Here is a 25,213-nt window from a genome sequence, read left to right as displayed (position 1 = left end):
GGGTCGGCACCAGTCTCTCCATGTCTCGGAAATGGATTCACAACCTGGGGTTGAGTCCCCTTTTGTTTAGAGTGAGGGTCGTTCCTATTCATTGCAAGTTCACATCCCCCTTCAAAGTAAAGTTAGATTTATGTTTGCCCAGTTCCCATTCATTCTACAAATTAAGCGCCTACTGTGTGCCGGTCCCTGTTGTAGCATCCGGGGTTGCGGCGAACAAAACAAGAGATCCTTCCCCTAGTGGAGCTTAAGGCAGGACGAGAGGCACACGATGGATACGATTAAAAAACTAAATTATATAATTTGGAAGATAAATCCTAGGGAGAGGTTCCAGGCTGGACAATGATTTGTGGAGGCCAGGAGAGGGGGGCCGCGGCTCAGGCTGCGACACGAGTTGAGGTCGCGGGGCGCTGGCGGAGCGGGGAGACACCCTGTGCAAAGGGGCAGCGGCGCAATCCGGTCGGTGCGGACACAGGTGAGGGCACACTGCGGTGCAGACTGGGGCCCCGCGGAGCAGGGCGCGGGGGAAGGGCTGCCTCCCACCGAGGCCAGAAGATGCTCCGGCGCGCGGCTCCCTCCTGGCGCCCAGCCGCACCGACCGCGACGCCCCCAAAATGGCCTCCGGTGCACCGCCTCCCAACCCGCCCGCCGGCCCACGTGACCCGGCGCGCCCACCCCGGCCCGCGACCCCCAGTCCGGGTGCCTGGGGCGAACGGCCCCGCCCCCCGCGGGAAAAGGACCAACCAGAGGAAGGGAAAGGCGGGGCGGGTGGTGACGGCCAATGGGGGTGGAGCTCCGGAGGGGAGTAACAGGTTGGTGTGTGGGGGGGGAGGACGGAGGGAGCGCAGAGGGCCTGAGGGGGAGGGCTGGCGAGCCGCGCGTGCAGCTCTGCCGGAGCCCGGGAGCGCCGAGCCCGGCTGGGGTGAGTGGACGCCGAGGGGGCAAGCCCTGAGGGGCGGGGCGCGAGGCGACCTGGGGTCCCCTCTCACAGGATACAGGTGCTGAATGGAGAGAGGAGGAGGGGACGTGAAGCTGGGGTGGGAGTACCGATGACGAGCGGGCTGCTGCTCTCCGGTGCTAGGGCCAGGTGCCTGGGACTGTGCCAGGGGAGGGGCACCTGAGCAGGTGCCTGGGACTGTGCCAGCGGAGGGGCACCTGAGCAGGTGCCTGGGACTGTGCCAGCGGAGGGGCACCTGGGGCCAAGGCTGCCCCCAGGACGTGAGAGAGTAGCAGGGCCTGGTTCTCTCTGGAGGTCAGACGCTGTCCTGGCTGCAGAATTTCTCTCGGGAGTCCGCGGTGTTCGGGGGAAGGAGTTAGTCTCAGCTGGGGACGCCTGGGCTGCCGCCTGGGCTCAGAGACGTAAGGGGGAAGGCGCCCAGAGGTGCTCTTTCCCTAAGCTGCCCCCACCCCCCACTGCCCTTCTGAGCTGGCGCTGTCACTTCCCTCTGGCTTTGAGGTGTGCGGTCTCGCTCCAACCATTCACCTCTAGGTGAAGACGCTGATCAGTGGAACAAGACGGCACCCCCATCTCCTTGAGAGGTGTGAAGCCTTTCAGTTCCTATCCCCCTTTGCCTTCATGCCTGGGAGAATTTTGTCTTCCTCTTGAGAGAGTGCTCTCCAAGAGAGGGATATGAGGAAGCATAGGTCTCTAGGCCTACAAAATATGTAGAAAAACTTTCTTATGGGGCCCCTTCCTGGGGGCTAATGTCAAACACTCCCCCCAAGCACACATACTTTCATCTGTGGTTCTCAATGGCGCCACTGGGTGAGGTTTCCGCACCCAACCAATTTCCCTGCTGCCTCCCAGCAGAGCCCAGATTAACTCCTTGAAACCCTACTGTGCACCCCTGACTCCCGGACGTGAAGGCTGTCAGACTGGCAGTAGGCACCATTGGTGTGGGCCGTAGGTAGGACTCTGTAGGAAACCACAAGACTAAGGGAATAGCACCTCTAAGTCTCCAGGCTGCATGAGAGGTGCACATTGGGGCCCAGACGAGACTTCTGAGGCAGATTTCCTTGCCTTAGGCAGGTAAAGGAACCAGAGCCAATCTTAGGTTGGCCCCTTTGATGCCCTGCCGGAGGAAAGATGTAATTGGGAAATAATTGCAACTGCTGTGTTGTCCACAGGCTGCTGACACGTGCCTCTGCACCTCTTCTTTCATCCTTGATATTTGGGAGTGAGGGGCTGGTTCTAGGGGACTAATAATGCAGAGATTTCCCGGACTCTAAGAGGATTCTGGCTTCCTAGAACCCTTTCTTCTTTCCCCAGGCTGATCTGCCTGCTATCAGCCTGGTGGGAGGTGAGGAGAGGGTAAGGTTGCTGTTTTTCATGCTGGGGAGGGGAGAACTTAGGGCCAAGCAGTTGGCCAAGGCACATGTGGGATCAGGAATGCAACTTTGGGAACTTGAGAGGGAGGGGTAGGGGACGCCGAGTCTTCCTGTCACGCACTGGTCTGACACTCACCAGGTTCTTTGTGCCTCTGCTCCTTCCTGTTCCCTCTCTACCTTATGCCTCCTCCTTCAGAGCCTTGGCCTTGGCATCTAGGCTGGACAGTCCCTGCCCATGGTTTTGCCCCTTGTCCTCTGTGGTGTGGAGTTTCTCTGGTCTGCTTTATGAGCTGCCAGTGGAATCCTTCTGGCCCTCCCCTTTCCCTTGCCTCTCAAACCAGTCCAGCCAGTTTGCAGGGCCCAGTTTGTCATTGTGTTTTTTCCTCCACTGGCCAAGCTGCCCTAGCCTAGCTCTCAGGTTTCGGCTTTTTCAGTGGACCGAGCCAGGGGTCCACTTGAGGTGGTTCTTTTTGATCCACGGAGAACCTTATTGTCTTTGTAACTCTTTCTGAGAAAATAGCCATTGATCAAGGTCACTGAGCTGTCCTATCCTGTTTTGACCATTTGCTTCCCTCGTTACCTCTGAGGAGAGTCTAATCTCCATACCTTTCATTCTTCCACTTTCTAAATCTGCCAGTTGGGTATGTCTAGCATGTTGCTTGGCTCTATGTGTGTGCCAGTTCTTCCTCTGCACACCCCAAACCTCCCCACCCCCCACTTCTTGCCAGAAGCCGAGAGAATGTCACTCCTAGTTGGAAGCCAGATGCTTATGGCTGGGCCAGAGGTGACGGATTTGGGGCAGGGCAGGCTAATGAGTAACTCAGGGAGAAGTGCCTGTCTGGTACAGGTGCAGGGTATCCTCCCCACTCCTTCCGGGCAGGAATGGCAGAGGCAGACAGATGAAGCTGACTTAACTTGTGTCCTGGGCTCTTCCCAGAGTACATTTGGTGAGGAGTGTCCTGGGCACATGCCAGAGGAGGGAAAAACAGGGGCAGGCAATGAGAGGGAAGGCTCTGTACTCCATGTTGCTTGGCACTAGATGGCTGTTTACCTGCCTCTGGGGCTTACCTAAGACCTTGGAGCCAGCTGGCTCCCCTGGCCACGCCCCACTGCCCTCTGTAACTGAAGGCGGATAGGTTTCGGGTTTTCCATGTTGAATCATTTAAAGCCCTGCTTTTTGACCCACCCCAAAGATCACTTCAGTCCCGCTGGCCCCTGACCCACCTGTCCTGGGTCTAACACTTGGTTGAGGTTAAGGAGTCACTGGGACCAGGGGCACGTTCAGCGCTGTCTCTGCACAACTTGGTGCTCTTGTGTGGGTGCGGGGCTGGGCGCTCTGTGGGCCTAGCCTGGGAGCTCCTTGACCCGGATCTGGAAGATCAGTAGATGTACTGACAGAGTCGAGCTGCATTATGAATAAATCATGTGACTTCTGAGAGCTGGCAGTCTAGGCACATCTGGTTCCAAAATTATGATCGAATGGGGCAGGGAGTCCAGGCCAGGAAGAGGTCCTGTCACCAGGGCAAATGAGAAGTGGCTGTGAGGGACCTTTGGGCAAATCTCCCTACTGCTGTGAGAGTCTGCCTTGGTCCAGGATACGACCTTTAACAAATATTTATTGATGTGCACCATGTCACCAGGCCCTGGGGCCACCGGAGTCAGCTGAGAGCCATGATCTTTGCCCTCCAGGAGTTTATAATCCACTGGAGGAGACAGACAGGAAACAAATCATCACCCTAATAAATATAGAAAAATAAACTGAAGCAGGGGCACCTGGCTGGCTCAGTCAGTAGCGCATGCAACTCTTGTTCTTGGGTCATAAGTTCGAGCCTCACTTTGAGTGTAGAGATTCCTTACAAATAAAATATTTTTTGACATAATTAATTTAAAAATATTTTATTTTAGAGGGAGAGAGAAGGAAAGAGAATCACAATCATTTTTTTATGCTCAACTGACTGAGCCCCCCATGTGCCCCCAAAATAAAATCTTTAAAAACAAAAAACAACTGATGGGCACCTGGGTGTTAGTTAAGCATCTGACTCTTGATTTTGGCTCTGGTCATGGTCTCACAGTTCATGAGATTGAGATTGAGCTCCACATTGGGCTCTGCTCTGTAGGTGGAGCCTGCTTGGGATTCTCTTTCCCTCTCTCTCTACCCCCCCCCCCCCGCCATGCTCTCATTCTCTTTCTCTCTCAAAAAAAAACACACACACACACACACACACACACACACAAACCTGAGGCAAATTCATTGAAGGATGACTATAGAGCATATAACATGGTTCTGACCTAGTTTGTGGGAGGGTCTGGATGGGAAAGGCTCTGAGGAAGTGACATTCTTCTGTGAAGCAGGTGAAGCCAGGAAGGTCTTGGTGGAAGGAACAGCATGTACACTGGGTAACATTTGTTGTCAGCTTTGTGACAGGCATACACTGCTAGGTATGTTTCATGTTTCATATCTTGTCATTTTCCCTCTTTTTATTAAAGTGGAATAAATAAATAGAGTAGAGTAAATAAAATGCAGAAATCTGAAGTGTAGAACTTGATAAAAAATTTTTTTTCCATTCATTTATTTTGAGAGAGAGGGAGGGAGGGAGGGAGAGAGAGAGAGAGCACGAGGAGGGACAGAGAGAGAGGGGGAGAGAGAGAATCCCAAGCAGCCTCCCACTGAGTGCAGAGCCTGACGTGGGACTTGAACCAATGAACTGAGAGATTGTGATGTGAGCCAAAATCAAGAGCTGGGCACTTAACTGACTGAACTACCCAGGTGCCCCAAACTTGATAAAATTTTTACACATGCAATTATTGTTTAATTCTCACAGATATTACCTTATGAGGTGTTATTATTATACCTGTTTTACAGATGAAGAAACTGAGGCTCAGAAAAATTATGATTTGCTCATGGTTATATAATATCAAATGAAGAGTGGGACTGGGTTCCTTTTCTTTAAAAAAAAAATTTTTTTTTAATGTTTACTTATTTTTGACAGAGAGAGAGAGAGAGAGAGAGAGAGAGAGAGAGAGAGAGACAGAGCATGAGCAGGGGAGGGGCAGAGAGAGAGGGAGACACAGAATCTGAAGCAGGCTCCAGGCTCCGAGCTGTCAGCACAGAGCCCGATGCGGGGCTTGAACTCACAGACTGCGAGATCATGACCTGGGCTGAAGTCGGACATCCAACCGACTGAGCCACCTAGGCGCCCTAGTTCCTTTTCTATTAGATGAGCGGTTTGTAAAACTGACCCCTTGTAGCTTCTTTTCCGGTCCCATCTCTTACTTGAATTCTAACAAAGGACCCAGCCAACTAAATGTCCTTCTGTTTGGAGTATCTGAGGTAGGTTGAAGTCCTCCCAGATGCCTGAGTGGGCTCCTTTAGTTCAGGGTAGCTTTGAGGTGTTCGTGAAACTCTTGAGACTCTGTGGACTATTTCCTGGGGGGTGGAGGGGAATTGCTTTCATTGTTCCCTCCAATGGGGTCTCAGAACCAAAACGGTGAAGAACTATTGCCTGTAAGGGCTCCTTCCCTCCCTGGAGGGGAAGGGCTGGGAATGCTAGGAATGTTCTTCCCACCAAGCCCTTTCTCACCTGGAGCTAGGCCACTCCCTTCCCCACTCACCCCCAGTTTTCTGGGCTTCCTAGCATATCTACAGTCCCTGAAGGGGGCCTTGCCAACTTTCCTTGGCCCAGGGCTCCACTGGGAGGTTGGGCTGGGTACATTTATGTGTCTGTCTGGCACATTCGATGCCCCGCCTCCAGTGTGGTGCCAGTCTCCGGTAGAGATTAGTTGCTGGGCTGGGGAAGCTGGAGTTTTTATTTGCTTGGAGGAGAACCTGCCCTCCCCAGTTGCTGGAGCCAAAGCGTACCTAGAATACATTCCATTTTGCTGACTCTAATCTTAGGCTAATGTGGACCCGAGGAGTTGGCCCATGGGTGGTCTTCACTCTGGCCCACTGGTGGGACAAGTCTGCCTAACCTAGGGCCCCTTGGACTGGAACTCTTAAATGTTACTTAAATCTTTTTTTGAATAAGCAATACATTTACATGGTTCCAGACTTAAAAGGGACAAACAGACACACAGTAGAAACCTAGTTACTCTCCCATCTCTTTCCTCACTCAGCCCTCAGTTCCCCCAACCCAGAGGCATCTCTGCTATTCTCCCAGAAATGGGAGGGCATACCTTATGGGTCTTCCGTACTTTAAATGAGCTCTGGGAGTGGAGGGCCCCTTTTATCCATTAGGATAGAGGTATCTGTTAGGTAGGGTTTGGGGTTGGAGGAAACACATCATGGTATATGTGTATGTGTGAAGGTCAAGCAGTCGTTAAACTCTTGACGAAGTCAAGCTCACTAGGACTGTATTAGAGGAAATGGATTCTTCCAAGTCAGTGGGTCTCAAAATCTGGAATCTGGACCAGAAGTATCAGTATCATCTGGGAGCTTGTTAGAAATGGCAAATCCAGACGTACTGAATCAGAAACTCTGGGGATAGGGTCCAATAGTCTGTGTTTTCATAGGCCCTTGAGGTACTTCTGCTGCTCAGATGAAATGTGAGAACCACTGTTGTATGTAGAAGAAATGACAAGGCAATGAGCCCCACAAAAGCTGGACAGGTGTTTCTACTTCCAGTCTCTCAGCCTAAACTCTTTTCTTGATTTTCTAGGACCCCTTTTTTCATGGAGCCGGCGTCCACCATGGCTGAGCCCCGGGGCCCTGTCGACCATGGAGTCCAGATTCGGTTCATCACAGAGCCAGCAGGGGATGCAGAGATGGGCACCCTACGTCGTGGTGGGCGACGTCCAGCTAAGGATGCGAGAGCCAGTACCTATGGGGTGGCTGTGCGTGTGCAGGGCATTGCTGGGCAGCCCTTTGTGGTGCTCAACAGTGGGGAGCAAGGCAGTGACTCCTTTGGAGTCCAGATCAAGGGGGCCAACAACAGAGGGGCTCTGGGAGCTCTGAGCTCCAACTCGGAACCCCCAGAGCACTCCTACTCTCATGCCAAGGAGTTTCCTGCACGCTCACAAGGCAGCGTGTCTGATGAGGAGTCTGGGGACCACTGGAACGGAAGGCTGCTCCGATCCCGCTCCCAGGCTTCACTGGCAGGCCCTGCCCCTGTGAGTCCGAGCACCCGGAGCACCAGCCTGCTGGAACTGACCCCTCAAGGAGCTTCCGCAGGGACCATCGACACTGCTCCCCTGTCTTCAGTGGACTCTCTCATCAACAAGTTTGACAGCCACCATGGGGGGCAGACCCGGGGCCGGACTGGCCGGCGCATGCGGACACTGCCCCCCGAACAGCGCAAGCGGAGCCAAAGCCTGGACAACCGGCTCCCACGGGACACCCTTGAGGAACGGGAGCGTCGGTCCCCCAACCACTGGGCCCCTAGCACAAAGCATGACAGTCACATGGGCAGCTCCAAACAGTCGGTCCAGAGCCAGAGCCCTCTTGGTGGCTTTAGCCGTTCCCGTCAGACCCAGGACTGGGTTCTTCAGAGTTTTGAGGAGCCACAAGGGAGAGTCCATGACCCTGGCATACTACAGGTCAGACCCCAGTCCCCTGTGGCTTCTGCTTCCTGACCCACTAGCTGCAGGACCCCTTGCTGATTCAAATAGCTAAAGGCAGAAGGTTTCTACTTTTGTCCTCCACTATATCCTTCTACTAAACAGATGATATTCTCATGAAAATGGAACGAACTATGAAGTCAGCCTTCACAAGCATGAGAGTTACTTATTACTGCCTGGCAATTAACTGTTCTCGGCCACTAGCTTTTGTTAGGTCTGCAGAGTAAGTGAGGCGGGCCTGGTAATCGAAGCAGCTCCTAGTGCTCCTGTCACAACTCCCGGCTTTGTCTCCCACTCAGGAGTGCAAGTGAGTCGGGGAGCAACTTCGTGCAGACGCAGTTAAGCCTGTTTTAAAAGTAACTCATTTACAAATTCTAGTACCTGAACTATCATTGGTGACAGATAACTTGTGACACAGTTCACAGCTGGTTGAGGTCTGCTTGTCAAGGAAAATGTGGCCTGTGGCAGTAGTGAGAGGCATACTCCGCTCAGATGTCTCCTGGGCTTCCTGCTCAGGCCTCAGCAGTCTCCTCTTTTCCCCACTTCAGGCTTGTTCATCGTGGTGGAGGGCCCCATCTCCCACCTGCCGCTGCTGCGCCATCTGAATGCCACACACGCTCCTGGCTTAATCTTCCTATTTCTCTGGGTTTATGTTTTGCAGTTCAAGTCAACTCCAGACCTGCTCCGAGACCAGCAGGAGGCTGCCCCACCAGGCAGTGTGGACCACCTGAAGGCCACCATCTACAGCATCCTGAGGGAGGGGTGTGTGGGGGCCCTCCCAGGAGGGCAGTCACATACCTCCCTGCTCCTCCTTCTAGTTTCGTTCCCCATCTTCCTTGCCCTTAGCTCCGCTTTCCCTCATCTCTGCTGCCTCTTCCCTCCCTTAAGCTTTGCTTCTGTTCTTTCATCCTCCAGAAGCTCAGAAAGCGAAACGTCTGTGAAGAGGAAGGTCAGTTTGGTGCTGGAACAGATGCAGCCCCTGGTGGTGAGTGGCTGCTTCCTGGGCGGGGGGGTGGGGGGGTGGGGGTGGACAGGGCTAGGGCCTTTGGGGCCTGGGGTCTGGATGTGGACTCATCCCTTCCCGCCATATCCCTGGCAGATGCCTTCTGGTTCCACTAAGGCCCTGGGCGGGCAGGGGGAACTCACCCGAAAAGTGGAGGAGCTACAGCAAAAGCTGGATGAAGAGGTGAAGGTGAGGGGAGATTGGAAGCGCAGGGGGAATGCCGGACACGGGAGAAACTGGGGCCTGGGCTGCTCTTCCAAGCAATGGAACAAGCAGTCGTGTGTTCTGTGACACCAGAGACAAGAGTGTGTGCTGGGCCCGCCAAGAACGTCTGGGGTTCTCTGGAGCTTAGGGATAGGGGTGCAGTCATCAGGGCTCTGACCACCTTCCACCTGTTTCCTTTGGAAGTTCCCGTCCCGGCTTTGCTGCACACTGGCTGTGTATGCCTTGAGCAGATTACTTACCTGAATCCTTTCCATTGACATTATAATGATGGCACTATGCAATAGCTGTCATTTATTGAGGATAACTTCTTGTAGTAGGTACTGTCCCAGGTAATGCGTCGTAATTATAGGGATCTTGTAAGGTAGGTATTGTGAACCCTTTTATGATGAGAAAACTGAAGATCAGAGAGGTTAAGTGTGTTGTTCAAGACAATAAGTTGCAGAGAAGAATTTGAAAATTCAGGTCAGTCTTATGCTAAAGGTTATGTATTAAAAAAATATAGACTGCTTCTACGTCTCAGGGTATTGCCCTGAATGTAGTTGGTGCTCAGTAAGTGTTGGATTTTAATACCCCTTGTTTCCTGGAAAGCAGTATAGTGTCCTGGTTAAGTGGTCAGCTGTGGAGTCAAACTGAGTTCAAATCCTGATACCTTAATTTGTTGGCTGTTACCCTGACCTTAGGCAGGTTCTTTAAATGTTCAAAGCCACTCTTTCCTTAACTGTAAAGTGGGGATAATAATTGTACTATATTACTTACCTATGGCTGTGTAACAAATTACCTCAAAACTTAACAGCTTGAAATAATCATCTTCTGGTGTCTGAGGGCCCAGAATCTGGAAGCAGCTGAGCTGGGTAGTTCTGCCTCAGGGTCTATTATGAATTTCCTGGCAAGGTATTGGCTGGGGCTAGTCATGAGAAGACAGTGGGTGTTGGTTGGAGGCCTCACCTCCTTGCCATGTGGACCTCTTCATGGGGCCACTTGAGCGTCCAATATGGCAGCTACCTTTCCTCAGAGTGAATGATTAAGAGAGAGGGTAAGGATTGGAGGCTGCAATGCCTTTTTAGGACCTGGTCTCAGAAGCTACACATCACGTCTTCCTTTTCTGTTTGTTAGAAGAGAGTCCTCAGAGTGCCTGGGTGGCTCGGTCGGTTGAGCGTCCAACTTCGGCTCAGGTCATGATCTCTCTGTCTGTGGGTTCGAGCCCCACACTGGGCTCTGTGCTGACAGCTTGGAGCCTGGAGCCTGCTTCGGATTCTATGTCTCCCTCTCTCTGCCCATTCCCTGTTCATGCTCTGTCTCTCTCTCTCTGTCAAAAATAAATAAACATTAAAAAAAAGAGAGAAGAGAGTCCTCAAGTCCAGCCCATACTCCAGGGAAGAGGCTTCACCTTTTTTAAAAAAAAAAAAATTTTTTTTAACGTTTATTTACTTTTGAGACAGAGAGAGACAGAGCATGAATGGGGGAGGGTCAGAGAGAGGGAGACACAGAATGTGAAACAGGCTACAGGCTCTGAGCTGTCAGCACAGAGCCCGACGCAGAGCTCGAACTCACGGACCGTGAGATCATGACCTGAGCCAAAGTTGGACGCTCAACCGACTGAGCCACCCAGGCACCCTGAGGCTTCAGGGTTGAGGCTTCAGGAATGTTGAGGAATTAGTGGATGTACTTTAAACCATCGCAAGTCCCAAGGCTCGTGAAAAGTATTAAATGCAGATAATAAGCACAGGGTCCCTAGTACAGAGCCTGTCATTTAGGGAGTGTCATTAAATGTTAGACGTTCCCATTACTCCTGGTCCTTCTGAGAGGTTTTTCCTACTCTCCACCTGTTTTTCTCTCCTTGCCTTTTCCAGAAGCGACAGAAGCTAGAACCCTCCAGGGTTGGGCTGGAGCGGCAGCTGGAGGAAAAGGCAGAAGAGTGCAGCCAACTGCAGGAACTGCTGGAGAGGAGGAAGGGGGAGGCCCAGCAGAGCACCAGAGAGTGAGTGCCGCTGAGTGTGCACGTGGGGCTGCTTGGGGACCAAGGCCAGATGGAGGTTGCCCCTGGGTGAGAGAGACAGGGGGAAGTCTTTAGAAGCAGACAGAGACAGTTTAAAGATAGGACCTTTCTCTTTATGTTACCGGTCATGGTGGTGGTGCCTGAGTTGGGTTACCTGGATTTGCCTCTCTGCTTCAGGCTCTAAACCTGTAGAATGGGTTAATAATAGTACCTACCTCACAGGATTGTTCATTCAGCACATGTTTTGCCGTGAATACTGTGTGGCAGGCAGTGATCTAGATTCCTGGAGTACATCAGTGAACCGTTCAGATGAGGAGCACTGCTCTCCAGAAGCAGAGCTTCTAGTGGGGGACAGGGCAGACCATAAATAAAGAACATATTAGGTAAGTACATTTGCAGCATGGGAGAAGGTGATAAGTAGAAAAGTTAAAGCAGATCGGTGGGCTGAATGGTGGAGGCACAGTGGAGGCCCCATTAAGATTTGAACAGAGACTTTAAGGAGATTTAAATGAAACGATACGCATAAAGTATTTAGACAGCTGGCTGACACCTAGCACTTGATAATGTTATCTATTGTTATTAGGCTCCAGAACATGAAGCTCCTTGTGGACCAGGGTGAAAGGGTACGACACAGGCTGGAGACCCAAGTGATGGAACTGCAGGACAAGCTGAAGCAGGCCCAGGGGCCAGAGCCTGCTAAGGAGGCGCTAATGAAGGTGGGGCAGGATGGCTCCCCCTGCCTCTGCTTCCTGTCATCTGGAGCACCTTCAAATCTGCTCACTCACACTTTCCCCAAGCATGGGCAGTAGGTAGCTGATTACAGGTACCCCTTAGCGTGCTTTCAGACAGACTCAAAGGTGGGCTGGGGTTAGATCCCAGAATGGTGCGTTTCCTTTTTCCTAAATAGGCATCTCAGAGGCCCCTCGCACCTGGTACTGAGTCTAACATGTACAAGGTGCTCAGTCAGTGTATCTGATCGGCTGACTGAATGAATAGCAAGGCAGATCCTATTACAGTCACCCCTGTACTTCCACCCTCATTTCCCCAGGACCTGCTAGAGACCCGGGAGCTTCTGGAAGCGGTCTTGGAGGGCAAACAGCGGGTAGAGGAGCAGCTGAGGCTGCGGGAGCGGGAGCTGACAGCCCTGAAGGGGGCCCTGAAGGATGAGGTGGCTTCCCGTGACCAGGAGGTGGAACAGGTCCGGCAGCAGTACCAGCGAGACACGGAGCAGCTTCGCCGGAGTATGCAAGATGCAACCCAGGCATGTGGCCAGAGCAGGGGCCGCCAGAAGTGGGCACTCCCTGCCCCAAGAGGGGCTGCCATGAGGCCTTGGTATTTTGAGACTTTTCTAGTTGTAACTGCAACTCCTTCTAAAAGATACATGTGAGGTGTAGTGAAAACCTTGGCCAGGAAACCTGCAATGGCAGAGAGAGGGAGTGCAGGCCAGGAGTACCGTGAGGGTGTGTGACCCAAGTCCCATGGGGAAATAACTGGGGGGTAGGGGGGGCTTCATCTAAACAACAGCGGGGTGGACTGTGGCTTGGGAAGAGCTTTCTGCTAGCATCACATCAGGCACCGCTGGGGGACAAGGGTGTGCAGCTGATGTGGTGCCCTGTGGGCCCAAGCCTCCATTTCTACACACTTACACTTGATCTGAAGTGCATTTTTCCCTCTGAGCCTCCTGGCCCCCAACTGTCCCCTTCTCTAGGATCATGCTGCATTAGAGGCTGAAAGGCAGAAGATGTCAACCCTCGTGCGGGAACTGCAGAGAGAGCTGGAGGAGACATCGGAGGAGACAGGGCATTGGCAGAGCATGTTCCAGAAGAACAAGGAGGAGCTTAGAGCCACCAAGCAGGAGTGAGGACTTTGCCTCTTTCCCGGGAATGCTTATCCATGATTCCTACATCCTGCTTCCTTTCTACCCCTGCTGTGCCCTTCACTCTGCTGACAGTGGGTGCCCAGGCTCCTGGCCCCTGGGGAGGTGGTTTGCATTATCCTGCTCATCTCTCCCTGGCAGGTGGTCTGAACTTGTTCCTTTTCCTTTTTCATTCACCTGACTGGGCTCAGACTCCTGCAGCTGCGGATGGAGAAGGAGGAAATGGAAGAGGAGCTTGGGGACAAGATGGAGGTCTTGCAAAGGGAATTAGGGCAGGCTCGGGCTGGTGCTGCAGACACTCACCAAATGGAGGAGCTCAGGAAGGTACTTGGAGGGGTGCCTGGGTGGCTTAGTTGGTGGAGTATGGGACTCTTGATCTCAGGATTGTGAGTTTGAGTCCCATATTGGGTTCAGAGATGAAAGAAAGAAAGAAAGAAAGAAAGAAGGAAAGAAAGAAAGAAAGCAAGCAAGCAAGCAAGCAAGCAAGCAAGCACGAACTTGGAATTGGAGTGTGGAAGGGCAGGCAGGTTGGGCTGGCAGACACTGACCGGGCCTCTACACTGTTGTGGCTGCCTCCTATGTGCTTGGTTTTCAGGACCTGTTTGGCCGTATCTCTGCCCCACACATTCTGATCCAGCCTGGCTGCTCTCATTGAATATACAGGTTTCTAATGTAAAGGACTTTTGGTGGCCAGATTGGTGGCTGCTGGCTACCTCCCAAGAGACCTCGTGGGGAGCAGCTTTTAGATGGATTTGTGAAACTTCAGGGTCATTTTTGCAAGCTTGGAGTTTGGTCAGATAGCAAGAGTTGCTCTGTTTTGGAGCAGCGGGGGGTGGGGGGGTGGGATATGGACTCTTTACCTACATCTATGAAACAAACATTTACAGTTAGAATGCCAGCTTATTAACTCGTAATGTGAAATGTTGTCACACAGACTGGAATACTTGTATTGGCATGGCAGGCTGGCCTACTTGGGAAGCCAAGTTGTAATTTGAAGGCTGCTTAGAGAGTATAGCATCTAGACCAAGGGAATTAGATGTTTTATCATGCACGGATGTTTTATAAATGATAAAGTCACCAAATTGAAGTAAATATAAATAATCTCTTCATATTCTTTGTATTAGTTTATGAAGCACAAGAAAGCAAGTAATTATTTTGGATGATTTAGAAACTTAGAAAATATTTTTGCTAGTATAGAGAATTGGCATTTATGGCCTCCTGAAGATTCTTCTAGGTTTATAATTTTTGATTCACTATGCTTGATATGTAGTTGGTGCTTACTTAACAAGTATTAATTGATCAATGCTTGTGTATCATGCCTTTACCGTAAGACTGCCTAATTTTAACCAAAGTAACCGTATTTATTAGAGTAAAGAAGTATAGTTGTGATGCTTTTCCAGGTAAATAAAAGTCTGAGCTTACACACATATTTGGTGAGAAAAACATAATAAACCAAAACCAAATATACTTCGGTGGCTGTGGAATGAAAAGTGCTCTTAAATTTTTACTGTATTAATATGAAGTTAACAAAAATTAAGGATAGTCTGAAGTCTATTTGCTATATTAGTCTACATAATTCCTCTGGACAATCTCAGTTGATTGATTATGCTAGATAAAGCTAAAAAGCTAAAAAGTAATAACCAGAGCTTCATTTACTCATATGTGAAGTATGTTTTATCAGTACTTAATCAATAACAAAGTATATACATTAGGAAAACAGACTTTGTCCAATGTAGACCATACACTGTGCTGTTTTTCTTTTTTTTTTAATTTTTTAAAGTTTATTTATTTTGAGCGAGTGGGGGAGGGGCGGAGAGAGAGGGAGAGAGAGAGAATCCCAGGCAGGCTCTGTACTGTCAGTGAAGAGGCTGACGCAGGGCTCAAACCCACAGCCTGCAAGTTCATGACTTGAACTAAAACCAGGAGTCAATGCTGAACCGACTGAGCCACCCAGGCGCCCCTGTTTTTCTTTTCCTTTGTAGTTTTGTTAGTGTCTTACATTGAAAACTCACAATATATTATATATCCTTTCAGCCTAATTATGGTAATTTCTGAATTTCAGAAGTAGCTAACAGCTAAAGAACTAGAACCAGAGTTCATATTTTAATTTTTTTCTCCCACCCCTCCTAATTTTTTTAAAGATTTTTATTTTGAAATAATCTCTGTACCCACTGTGGGGCTCAAATTTACAACCCCCAAGATCAAGAGTCACATGCTCTGCTGACTGGGCCAGCCAGGTGCCCCAATATTTTAATTTTTTAAAAAAGAAGTAGGGGCGCCTGGGTAGCTCACTTGGTTAAGTGTCTGACTCTTGGTTTTGTCTTAGGTCATGATCTCACAGTTTGTGAAACTGAACCCCACATTGGGCTCTGTGCTGATAGCATGGAGTCTTCTTGGGATTTTCTCTCTCCCCTCCCCTCCCCACCCCGCCCCGCTTGTGCTCTCTCTCTCTCAAAATAAATAAACCTTAAATTTTTTTTAAAAATAAAAAATAAAAGCAGCCCCACTATTTATTGTGTTGCATTTTTTGGTTTTCAGTATATTTTCTTTTGTTTTTGAAACAGCCAATCCTGTTTTGTTCACACCCTCATCTATTCCATGTAATTTTTTTTATGGAGATTTATTTCACATACCATAGAATTCACCCCTTTAAAGTGTATAGCATAGTAGTTTTTAGTGTGTACACAAAGTTGTACAACCATATTGCTATCTAGTTACAGAACATTTTCATCACCTCAAAAACCCCATATCCAGTCACTTGCCCCAGCCCTTGGCAGCCACTAATCCATTTTCTGCCTCTATGAATTTGCCTCTTCTGGCAAATCATATACATATACATTGCATGTCTGGTTTCTTTCACCTAGCATAATGTCTTTTAAGGTTTACCCATGTTGTAGCAAATGTCAGTACTTCATTACTTTTTATGGCTGAATAATATTCTATGTGGATATACCACATTTTGTTTATCTGTTTGCCAATTGATGGACATTTGGGTCATTTCTATATTTTTAGCTCTCATGAAATAATGCTGCTATGAACATTCATATAACATGTTTTCCCAAAAAATGTTTTCAGTGCTCTTGGATATATGCCTAAGAATGGAATTAATGGGTCAACTTTTTGAGAAATTGCCAAGCCACTCGGCCAAGCGGCCATACCGTCTTATGTTCCCCCAGCAATGTATGAGGGCCCTGGTTGCTACACAGTGTCCTATCCAAGGGTGGCTCTCTCTGCCCTGTCACCGTTCCCCTTCCCTTCTAGGAGCTGCGCCGGACACAGCAGGAACTTAAGGAGCTGAGGGAAGAGCAGCAAAGCCAGGAGGTGGCTGGGCGTCACCGGGAGCGGGAGTTGGAGAAACAGCTGAGGGTTGAGGTTGATCGAGGCCGGGAACTGGAACAGCAGAACCTCCAGCTGCAAAAGACCCTCCAGCAGCTGAGACAGGACTGTGAAGAGGCTTCCAAGGCAAGGGGAGTGGGCACAGGGCTTAGGAGGTGGAGGCTGAGGGGTCTGGAGGGCTGAGGAGCCAGAGGGCGAGGAAATTACCTACCCTGGGTATGTACAGACCAGATCCTTGGTCATAAGTGTGCGGTGAAAAGCAGCCAGGGGTTGGCAGGGGGAGGCAGGGCTGCACCTGATGGCACACACCACATCTCCGTAGGGGTGGGGTTCTCAGGGGGCACTACCACTGTTGAAATCTGGCTCTTGTGGGCTCTCTTTGGGGTGGCTTTCTTGGTGGTGGTCGGTAGCCTTGAGCCCTGGGGTCTGAGCTGCCACTCCCCCAACTGGCCGCAGGCTCAGAAGGCAGCAGAGGCAGAGGTGGAGGTGCTGGGGTCGCGGCGGGCAGCAGTGGAAACGACGCTTCGGGAGACCCAGGAGGAAAATGACGAATTCCGACGGCGCATCTTGGGTCTGGAGCAGCAGCTGAAGGAGGCCCGAGGCTTGGCGGAGGGTGGGGAAGTGGCGGAGGCGAGGCTTCGCGACAGGGTGCAGCGGCTAGAGGTCAGTGCTTCTGCCTACCTTGGTGGCTTCCTCCTGGCCCTCTCTCCCCTCACCCCTGGCTAAACACTCCCTAGCAAAATCCTCAGCTACCAGTTTTCTTTTGCCCCGAGTGTGCTGGTTTTTGCCTTCCCAACAACCCTCTGTTAAAGTTAGGTTTATTTTCTGGAGTGTGCTTTGTTATGAATGTCTTGGCCTTTGTACTGGTATTTTTGTTTCTTATCTCTCACCCTGTGTTTGTCCTCTGTGTCTTAATTCCTTTGCTCGTTCCTCTGAGCCCGTTTGCATTGCCCACCTTTTTCATAAACCTCTTTTTCTTCCCTCCTATCTACTCTTCTCCAAATGGCTTTCCCTCTCCCAGGTAGAGAAAAAGCGGCTTGAGGAGGCCCTGAACACAGCTCAGGAGGAGGAGGGGAGCCTGGCAGCTGCCAAGCGGGCACTGGAGGCCCGGCTGGAGGAGGCCCAGCGGGGGCTGGCCCGCCTGGGGCAGGAGCAGCAGGCCCTGAAACGGGCCTTGGAGGAGGAGGGGAAGCAGCGGGAGGCGCTCCGGCGGGGCAAGGCTGAGCTGGAGGAACAGAAGCGCCTGCTGGATAAGACTGTGTGCCAGCTGAACAAGGAGGTGTGGCGCGGGGTGGCCCAGGCTCTTAGGAAGAGGCACAGCTCTTTCAGAAGCTTGCCTGAGCGGGGGAGGAGGTCAGAATGTGTGATTTTTGCTTTCCTCAAGTTCATTGCTGGGGAGGCCAAGGCCAAATCTTCAGAGAGGGTGTCCTTTCTACTCTTTCTCTGTGCCCTCGACCTCCCCTCTATGTCCCATTTCATTGTGGTCTTGATCCTTGGAGAATGTCTCCTGGGATTCTCCCTGAGACATCTTTAAGACCTGAACATAACAATCTTCATTAGTAGAATTTTCTATTTGGGGTAGGGAAAGGAAAGCTCTATAATCCCTCCCTAGATGTCTTTAAGACCTAAATACAGGAATTTTCGTGGGTGGGATTTTATATTCGGGGGAGGGCAAGGAAGAAGGAAAAAAAAGAAATAAATAACTTTTTCAGGTAAGGTTCTCTCCTAATATCTTTGTAAAGCTAGAGCAAACACCTAATATATTTCGTCAGCTCTAAAATGTACTCTGAAGTTGATTTGCGTTGTATAATTTTGATGGGATGTTACAGTTCAAGTGGCAGATTTTTCTTTCTTAGTCGTACATCTTGTAATCATTGGCCTCTTGGGTTTGTTGAAATATGGTCAATTAGGTTTACTCTGTGTCAGACACTGTTGTAAGTACTTTACATAATTAGCTATCATAATTCTCACAACTTTGTGATGTAGGTACTATTATTTTCCCATTTTACAGATGGGGAACTGAGACCCAGAGAAGACGAGCTGTGGTCACACAGCTAGTAAGTGGTAGAGCCAGGATTTGAAGCCAGGCAATCTGTATAATACTACTAGCCATACTAGGGACCTAGGGCCCAGGGGAGAGCAATGGAGGGCTGCTTCAGCAGGAAGGAGGGTCTGGGGTGTCTGGGCCCAGAGAAGGGACAGAGGTGCAGTGCTGAAAGGCTGTTTTCTTTGCATCTCAGCTGGAGCAGATTGGAAATGACTCTAAGCAGGCCCTGCAGCAGCTCCAGGCCCAGCTGGAGGATTACAAGGAGAAGGCCCGGCGGGAGGTGGCAGATGCCCAGCGCCAGGCCAAGGAGTGGGCCAGTGAGGCTGAGAAGAGCTCTGGGGGGCTGAGCCGGCTTCAGGACGAGGTAGGGGCAGAAATGGCAGGAGGGTGGGAACTCTCCTAATGTCCTTGGTTTGCAGGTCATTGCCTCTTAACTAAACCTGGGGCCAAGGGATCCTGGGACCCCGGTTTAGGTCTAACCACTTAGAGTGACATAGTGAGGTAGGGAGTTGTCCACTCTAGGTACCGATAATGATAGGAGGTGCCTTGTCTGTAGAGCAGTGACTTTTTTTTAACTTTAATTTTTTTTATTTTAGAGAGAAACAGGGTGAGAGAGAGTGTGAGTGGGGGATGGGGCAGGGAAGAGAGAGAGAATCTCAAGCAGGCTCCAGGCTCAGTGAGGAGTCCAACGCGGGGCTCCATCCTACAACCCTGGGATCATGACCTGAGCTGAGATCAAGAGTCGGCCTCTCTGACTGCTGAGCCCCCTGGGCACCCCTGTAGAGCAATATTTAAACTGCTGCACATTAGAATCACCTGGGGAGATTAAAAAAAAAAGATCCCAGTACCAAAAAATTTCAACACTGCAATGTTAGTGGAAGTATGGTATCGATATAGAGGCATGTTTGACATACAGTAGATGCTTTAAATATGATTGCTAGTTGTAGGGGCGCCTGGGTGGCTCAGTTGGTTGAGCGTTTGACTTCAGCTCAGGTCATGATCTCTCAGTTCGGGAGTTCAAGGCCTGCGTTGTGCTGTATGCTGACAGCTCAGAGCCTGCAGCCTACTTGGGATTCTGTGTCTCCCTCTCTCTCCACCCCTCCCCCACTTGTGCTCTCTTTCTCTCAAGAATAGATAAACCTTAAAAAAAAATGTAAATATGATTGCTAGTTTTAATGCTTCACAATCTTTTACAGTAACAATGTGTTATAAACTTGTGTTTTGTCATGACATTAAACCTTTTTTGTTAAAATACCTAAAATCCTAATACCCAAGCTGCAGCTTGTATCACTTAAATCATAACCCCTAGGGCCAGGACCCAGGATGAGTTTTCTAAAAACCACTTAGGTGATTCTAACTTCTGTAGGGCGTTAAAACAATAAAGAAAACGGACCAGGAGCTCCTTTCTGCCGGCTAGATAGGATGTTGCCCGGATCCCTGAATGGTTGAATAAAACCCACCAGATCTTCAAAGAAAAGAAAACAAACTAAAAGTCAGCCTGCTTTTGATTATCACCTGCTCTGGTGGTTCTAAAGAACATCAGTGATGAAACATTTCTCTCCGCAGGGGCAGACTGCTCCCACCCCCGAGTCCCCACCTTACTTCTCTGGGCTGTTCCATTTTTCCTTCTGTCCAGACCCAGAGGCTGCGGCAGGCCCTGCAGGCATCCCAGGCTGACCGCGACACGGCCCAGCTGGACAAGGAGCTGCTGGCCCAGAAGCTGCAGGGGCTGGAGCAGGAGGCGGAGAACAAAAAGCGCTCCCAGGATGACAGGACCCGGCAACTCAAGGGTCTTGAGGTAATGACATGGGAGTGTGGGGGGGCGGGTAGGGGAGGGGTGTCCAGGTCCTGGCATAGCTGGGACTTCTGTGGGGAAAGGAGCCGGGACAAGCCAAGCCCCCTTTCTATGCTAGGGATCGAAAGCTGGTAGCCCACTGCTGATGGAGTTTGACCGTGGTGGTATTCATTTCCTTTCGTGTTTTCTTTTGTTGTTGTTGTTGTTGTTAAACATTTTTAAAGATAATTTTTTTTTAAATATTTTTTTTTGTTTCTAGGGGGTCTCTACACCCAGTGTGGGGCTCCACCTCCCAACTCCTGAGATCAAGAGTTGCATGCTCTCTGAGCGAGCCAGTCCGGTGCCCCTGACTGCAGTGTTTTAAATGGCTTTGAATTAATTGCCAGTGTTTAGAAATGTACACGTCACATAAAAGCTCTGGCTTCGTTTATACGTTTGGAAAATTCTGTAGCAGCGAGCTTCTGATCCTGAGTTATCTGCATGGCAGCAGTTGGCTGGAGGATAGCAGTGGCTCCTCTTTAGAGGCAATAGTGCTCTTCAGGTTGCCATATTTGGCAATAATAATAATAACAAGACAATAACAGCAGCAAACACATATTATGCTATGTTCTGGGCACTTCAGACTTATTTAATCTTGAGGATAAATAACCCTGTGGGATAGGTGGTCTTGTTTTCTCCATTTTATTGTTGAGGGAAGCTGACACATAGAGAGGGTAAGCAACTTAGCCATGGCCCCTCTGCTAGGAATCTGATTTTCAGACCCAGGCAGTTTGGCTCCAGAGACCATACCCTTAGTATCTACATGGGACTGCCTGGCTTGAGCATGCTTCCTTAGTCTGTACCCTGGCACTTTGGTTTCTGACTCTCTCCATCCCAGCCTTGGCTCGGGCACTTTGCTTTCTGTCTGCTTTCCCATTAGGGAAACAGGGCTACCCCAGTGAGGAATAGATTCTGGGGTTTGTCATCTTGCCAGGGGACCAAGGCTAGAGCAGGTGCCCTCTCCCTCTTTCCCTTGATGCCATGCCTGGTCAGCAGAGGGTGCTAGCTCTATGGTGGCTCTGGGTAGGGGCAAGGACCAGCTGCTTATGGGGACATGTGAGACAGGTCTGTGGAGGTGGGGCCTTGAGAGGGTCCTGGTTGGGTTTGGTATTCTGGTGTCCAGCATGTGGGGCAGAAAGAATCTGTTGCTCCTCTGCCACAGGAAAAAGTCTCTCGGCTGGAAGCAGAGTTAGATGAGGAGAGGAGCACTGTGGAGCTGCTGACGGAACGCATGAATCGTGGCCGGGACCAGGTAAGCCCTTCCTTACCCGTCCCCTGCATCCATCCCTGACTACAGAACCTCTCGGCCCTCTCAAAAACACCTCCACCCTCCCATGTGGGAGGAGAATTCTGGCTGCGGAATCTGTGCATGGCTGGTGCTACTTCAGGGTCTCCTCTGCTTCAGGACGGGTGGAAAGAATCCAGGGATTTGAGTGGAAGAAGGAATCCTGGTGGCCTGGGATTACTCTCTGCCCTGAATCCAGGCTACTTCCATTCAGAAGGAATGCTAATTCCTGGTGTGATGGAGGAGGCCCTGTTTAAATTCTGTGGCTCGTCCCATATGAAAAGGCTGATTTTTTTAGTCGCCTGAGAATTATGGGGATTCAGAGAGCATCCTGCAGTTTACTCTGCCTCATGTGGTTCAGCTGCCTAGTTCATTGTGAGCGCTCCCCAAATCTGGCTCCTCTCACCCCTCCCCACCAGGTGGACCAGCTGAGGACAGAGCTCATGCAGGAGAGGTCAGCTCGACAGGACCTGGAGTGTGACAAAATCTCCCTGGAGAGACAGGTGAGCTGGGAAGTAGGGAGTCTTGGGGACAGACCCCAGGAGGCAGGTTAAATGGCCATAGGAGGGGTTGGAAGTGGAATGTGACTGTGAAGATTTTCTGCCCTTTTTAGAACAAGGACTTGAAGAGCCGGTTGGCTAGCTCAGAAGGCTTCCAGAAGCCCAATGCCAGCCTCTCTCATCTTGAGTCCCAGAATCGGGAGTTGCAGGAGCGGCTACAAGCTGAAGAGAGGTGACGTGAGCCCTTCTTCTCTCCTTCTGGGCTTTTCTCCTCTGAGGTTCCCTCCATCTTGCACTTCAGACATGGCCAACTTGACCTGATCTTTAGGGGGAACTTTTTTCCTTGGTAAAGAGCAAGAGAGTTGCAGGCCTTCTGAAATATGAATGACCTCTTCTCTCCTGGTTCTTTGGATCTGCCCTGGATCCTTTCCAGTGTGATGTGACTGAGAAGAGCTCACGGAGGCCAGAGGGGGCCAAGCAGGTGTTCCTTTAGAAATGGCGACAGCCATAGACACCCCCTTCCACACCCTCTTAGGGAGAAGACAGCTTTGCAGTCTACCAACCGAAAACTGGAGCGGAGGGTTAAAGAGCTGTCCATTCAAATTGATGACGAGCGTCAGCATGTCAATGACCAGAAGGACCAGGTAAGGATGGCAGCCAGGGCCAAGCAACTATATGGCAAGCATGTATGGAGCATTTGCTTGAAGGCCAGGGGAGGACCTATCTCAGAGGTCTTCCCAGCTTCGACTCTCCTTGTATAAGGGTGGAGATGAGACTGGAGGGATTGGATCAGAGCAGTCACAGTAGCACATGCATCGAGTGCCTGTGATGTGCTAGGTTCTCTTTCTAAGTGTTCTACATGTATGAACTCATTTAATCCCCCCAAACAAACCTGTAAAGTTAGGGAACTTGCCCATGGCCATAACATTTTTCTAGGGCAATGATCCCTTGTCAAAATTGCTACAGGGGAGGGTCCCAGCCCACGGTAGCAGCAGATGCTTTTCTAATGTGGGGACTTGGTATCCTGTCCAGCTAAGCCTGAGGGTGAAGGCTTTGAAGCGGCAGGTGGATGAAGCAGAAGAGGAAATTGAGCGACTCGATGGCCTGAGGAAGAAGGCCCAGCGTGAGCTGGAGGAGCAGCATGAGGCCAACGAACAGCTCCAAGCCCGGATCAAAACCCTCGAGAAGGACTCCTGGTAATGGCTGCTTTTCTGACCCCCGCTCAATCGGGGTCGTGGTGCAGGAAGGGAATGGGGTCTCCTGGATAGGGAGGAGGATCCCTAAGGTGGTACTTGGCAGTCACTCCTTCCTGGCTGGAAGCCTGTATGATTATTCTTTACTATCCAAGCCCCTGGTCTATATCCCATCTCCCCAGATCTCAGATTGGTGGGCGATCTCGTGAGTACCTAGAGGCCTTAGAACAACTGGGAATTTCCTTAGCATGGTAAGTGTGGCTGTCTCAATCTTTGTCTCCCTCCCTTACAAGTATTCTTCTCTCTGACTCAGGCGCAAAGCCTCCCGGTCAGCTGCTGAGTCAACCCAGCATGAAGGGCTAAGTTCAGATGAGGAATTTGACAGTGTCTACGACCCATCCTCCATTGCATCACTGCTCACGGAGAGCAACCTGCAGACCAGTTCCTGTTAGCTTGGGTCCACAGGGGACCAGAAACCACACTTGAGGCCTGCCCTGCCATCCTGCTCTGCCCTGCTAAGCCTCGGATTCCTCATTCCTGTGGGGAGAGAGGGGGACACCCAATTATTCAGCCCTAAGACTGGGAGGGGTGTGAGTGATGCTGATAAAAAAGGCATTAGCACTAAGCTGGTGCATGGGCTTTCCCTCTCCTCTGGAGTAGTGGGTATTTTAGGCCAACTGAGCCCTTCCTTTAAGTGCCGACCCTCCCTCTTCTCCCTCATAGCAACAGGATGGTCAGCATATGGACTGAAGAGGATTGAGCAGGATAGGAAGGAATAGATGTTGCCATGTATATAAAGCTTTATTTCTTTATCCCTTAACCTTCAGGCTCAGGGAAAAATACCTTTTGCAGTTCTGCTCCCTCGACCCCTGCAACATGTTTTCCTCCAACTCTGGAGCAGGGTGGAAGGAACATTATGGGTAATGTACATACTAGTGTGGCTCTACCCAGTTCTTGGATGCTTCTCTTTGCACAGTCGTGGGACCTATATGGTAGTCCCCACCTCTCTCCACTCTCATGTATTTTTTCTTTCCTAAGCCAGTGGATCCAAGGGATCTGTTCTCCCCTCCCATCTTCACCATTCCTACCTTCCTTCTTTCCTTTTGGTGCCTTAGCCAGGGTGAGGAGATAAGGATGTTCTTCTTGCCTTCTATACCCACACATTCATACCTCTCCAAGGGCCAACCTTTCCCCAAACAGGGCCCTCAGCCTTTCCTGCTGCCCCAGTGAATGGTCTAGAGAGCTGCCCTGGGGGAGGGACTTTGGTAGGGCCATGATAAGGTGGTGGGGCTTGGTTCTGCTCAGGGTTTCCATCTTTCCTCCTCTCCCTCTGTGACTATGCATGTGTTCATAAGGGGGTTGCATCTGGGAACCCTGATAACTGCCTACATGAGTCTGAAAAGCAAAGGTCTTCCTTGTGGTTTCTCTGACCCAGATGTGCCCAACCTTAGTAGGGAACCAAGGGACCCTCATTATCTCAGGAGCTTGAACCTGATACAGGGCTTCCTGCCTAGGGCTAAAGACTGACTCTTGGTAGAAATGAGAAGAGGCAATGGAGGATTTATTCCTCCCTTGGGTCCTGGGGAGAGCCCAGCCCTGGTGGGGAAGAGGTAAGGGAGATGATTCACCTCTCTTATTTCCTAAGCAGGCTCTGTAAGGAGCCTGGGGGAGGGAGAAGGATGTTTTCACTAATGACTTATAATTTCACGATTAAAAAAAACCCCAAAACTTCTATTCTGCAAATTAGATATTTTCCCCCAAATGAATCCAGCCTTGATTTTATTTTAAATTAAATATTAAAATGATATATCTATACCAAAATCCTTGACTTCTCATTCTTTTTCCTGGCTTATTTGGAGGTCTGTTTTATGAAGAAACCATTTTAATTTTAGAATTTAGAGGCTGAAGCTGGGGTTTTCTTTACCTCACTTTTTAGAGGCCTTTACAACAGGTCAGATGGAACCCAGGGAACCTATGTTTCTAGCACCTCCATTCTCTCCTAAACAATCTTCTGGGAATAGAAGGCCAGTAAATGCCATC

General features: G+C 50.3%; 1 protein-coding gene across 3 annotated transcripts; it reads left to right on the top strand.

The window, feature by feature from the left end:
- Positions 1-826: 826 nt before the first annotated feature.
- Positions 827-24,994, top strand: CGN (cingulin). Of its 3 annotated transcripts, none has more exons than XM_047848004.1 (21): positions 827-919; positions 6,981-7,857; positions 8,540-8,640; positions 8,794-8,863; positions 8,978-9,070; positions 10,957-11,084; positions 11,686-11,818; positions 12,151-12,363; positions 12,811-12,959; positions 13,170-13,302; positions 16,240-16,440; positions 16,771-16,977; positions 17,336-17,593; positions 18,555-18,725; positions 19,998-20,159; positions 21,358-21,447; positions 21,900-21,983; positions 22,094-22,212; positions 22,516-22,624; positions 23,013-23,176; positions 23,487-24,994. In XM_047848004.1, the coding sequence occupies exons 2-21, from the start codon at positions 6,994-6,996 to the stop codon at positions 23,623-23,625; spliced, it is 3,588 nt and encodes a 1,195-aa protein (XP_047703960.1). In that variant the 5' UTR covers positions 827-919; positions 6,981-6,993; the 3' UTR covers positions 23,626-24,994. The 3 variants fall into 3 exon arrangements, with proteins under 3 accessions (XP_047703960.1, XP_047703962.1, XP_047703959.1); XM_047848003.1 differs by lacking the exon at positions 827-919 and adding an exon at positions 1,518-1,536; XM_047848006.1 differs by lacking the exons at positions 827-919; positions 21,358-21,447; positions 21,900-21,983; ... (2 more) ...; positions 23,013-23,176; positions 23,487-24,994 and adding exons at positions 1,481-1,536; positions 20,275-21,351.
- Positions 24,995-25,213: the final 219 nt, after the last annotated feature.

Source organism: Prionailurus viverrinus, unplaced genomic scaffold (assembly GCF_022837055.1).
Source record: "Prionailurus viverrinus isolate Anna unplaced genomic scaffold, UM_Priviv_1.0 scaffold_50, whole genome shotgun sequence".
Classification (NCBI taxonomy): Eukaryota; Metazoa; Chordata; class Mammalia; order Carnivora; family Felidae; genus Prionailurus; species Prionailurus viverrinus.
Note: the sequence above shows the minus strand (reverse complement) of the source record. Positions and strands in the feature narration are given on the sequence as shown.

Bases quoted from the DNA above. Each gene is read 5' to 3' on its own strand.
- CGN (XM_047848004.1), top strand. From the start codon at position 6,994: ATGGAGCCGGCGTCCACCATGGCTGAGCCCCGGGGCCCTGTCGACCAT. The intron at 8,641-8,793 runs GTGTGTGGGGGC...TTCATCCTCCAG, and splicing joins TACAGCATCCTGAGGGAGGG to AAGCTCAGAAAGCGAAACGT. The intron at 22,625-23,012 runs GTAAGGATGGCA...TATCCTGTCCAG, and splicing joins TCAATGACCAGAAGGACCAG to CTAAGCCTGAGGGTGAAGGC.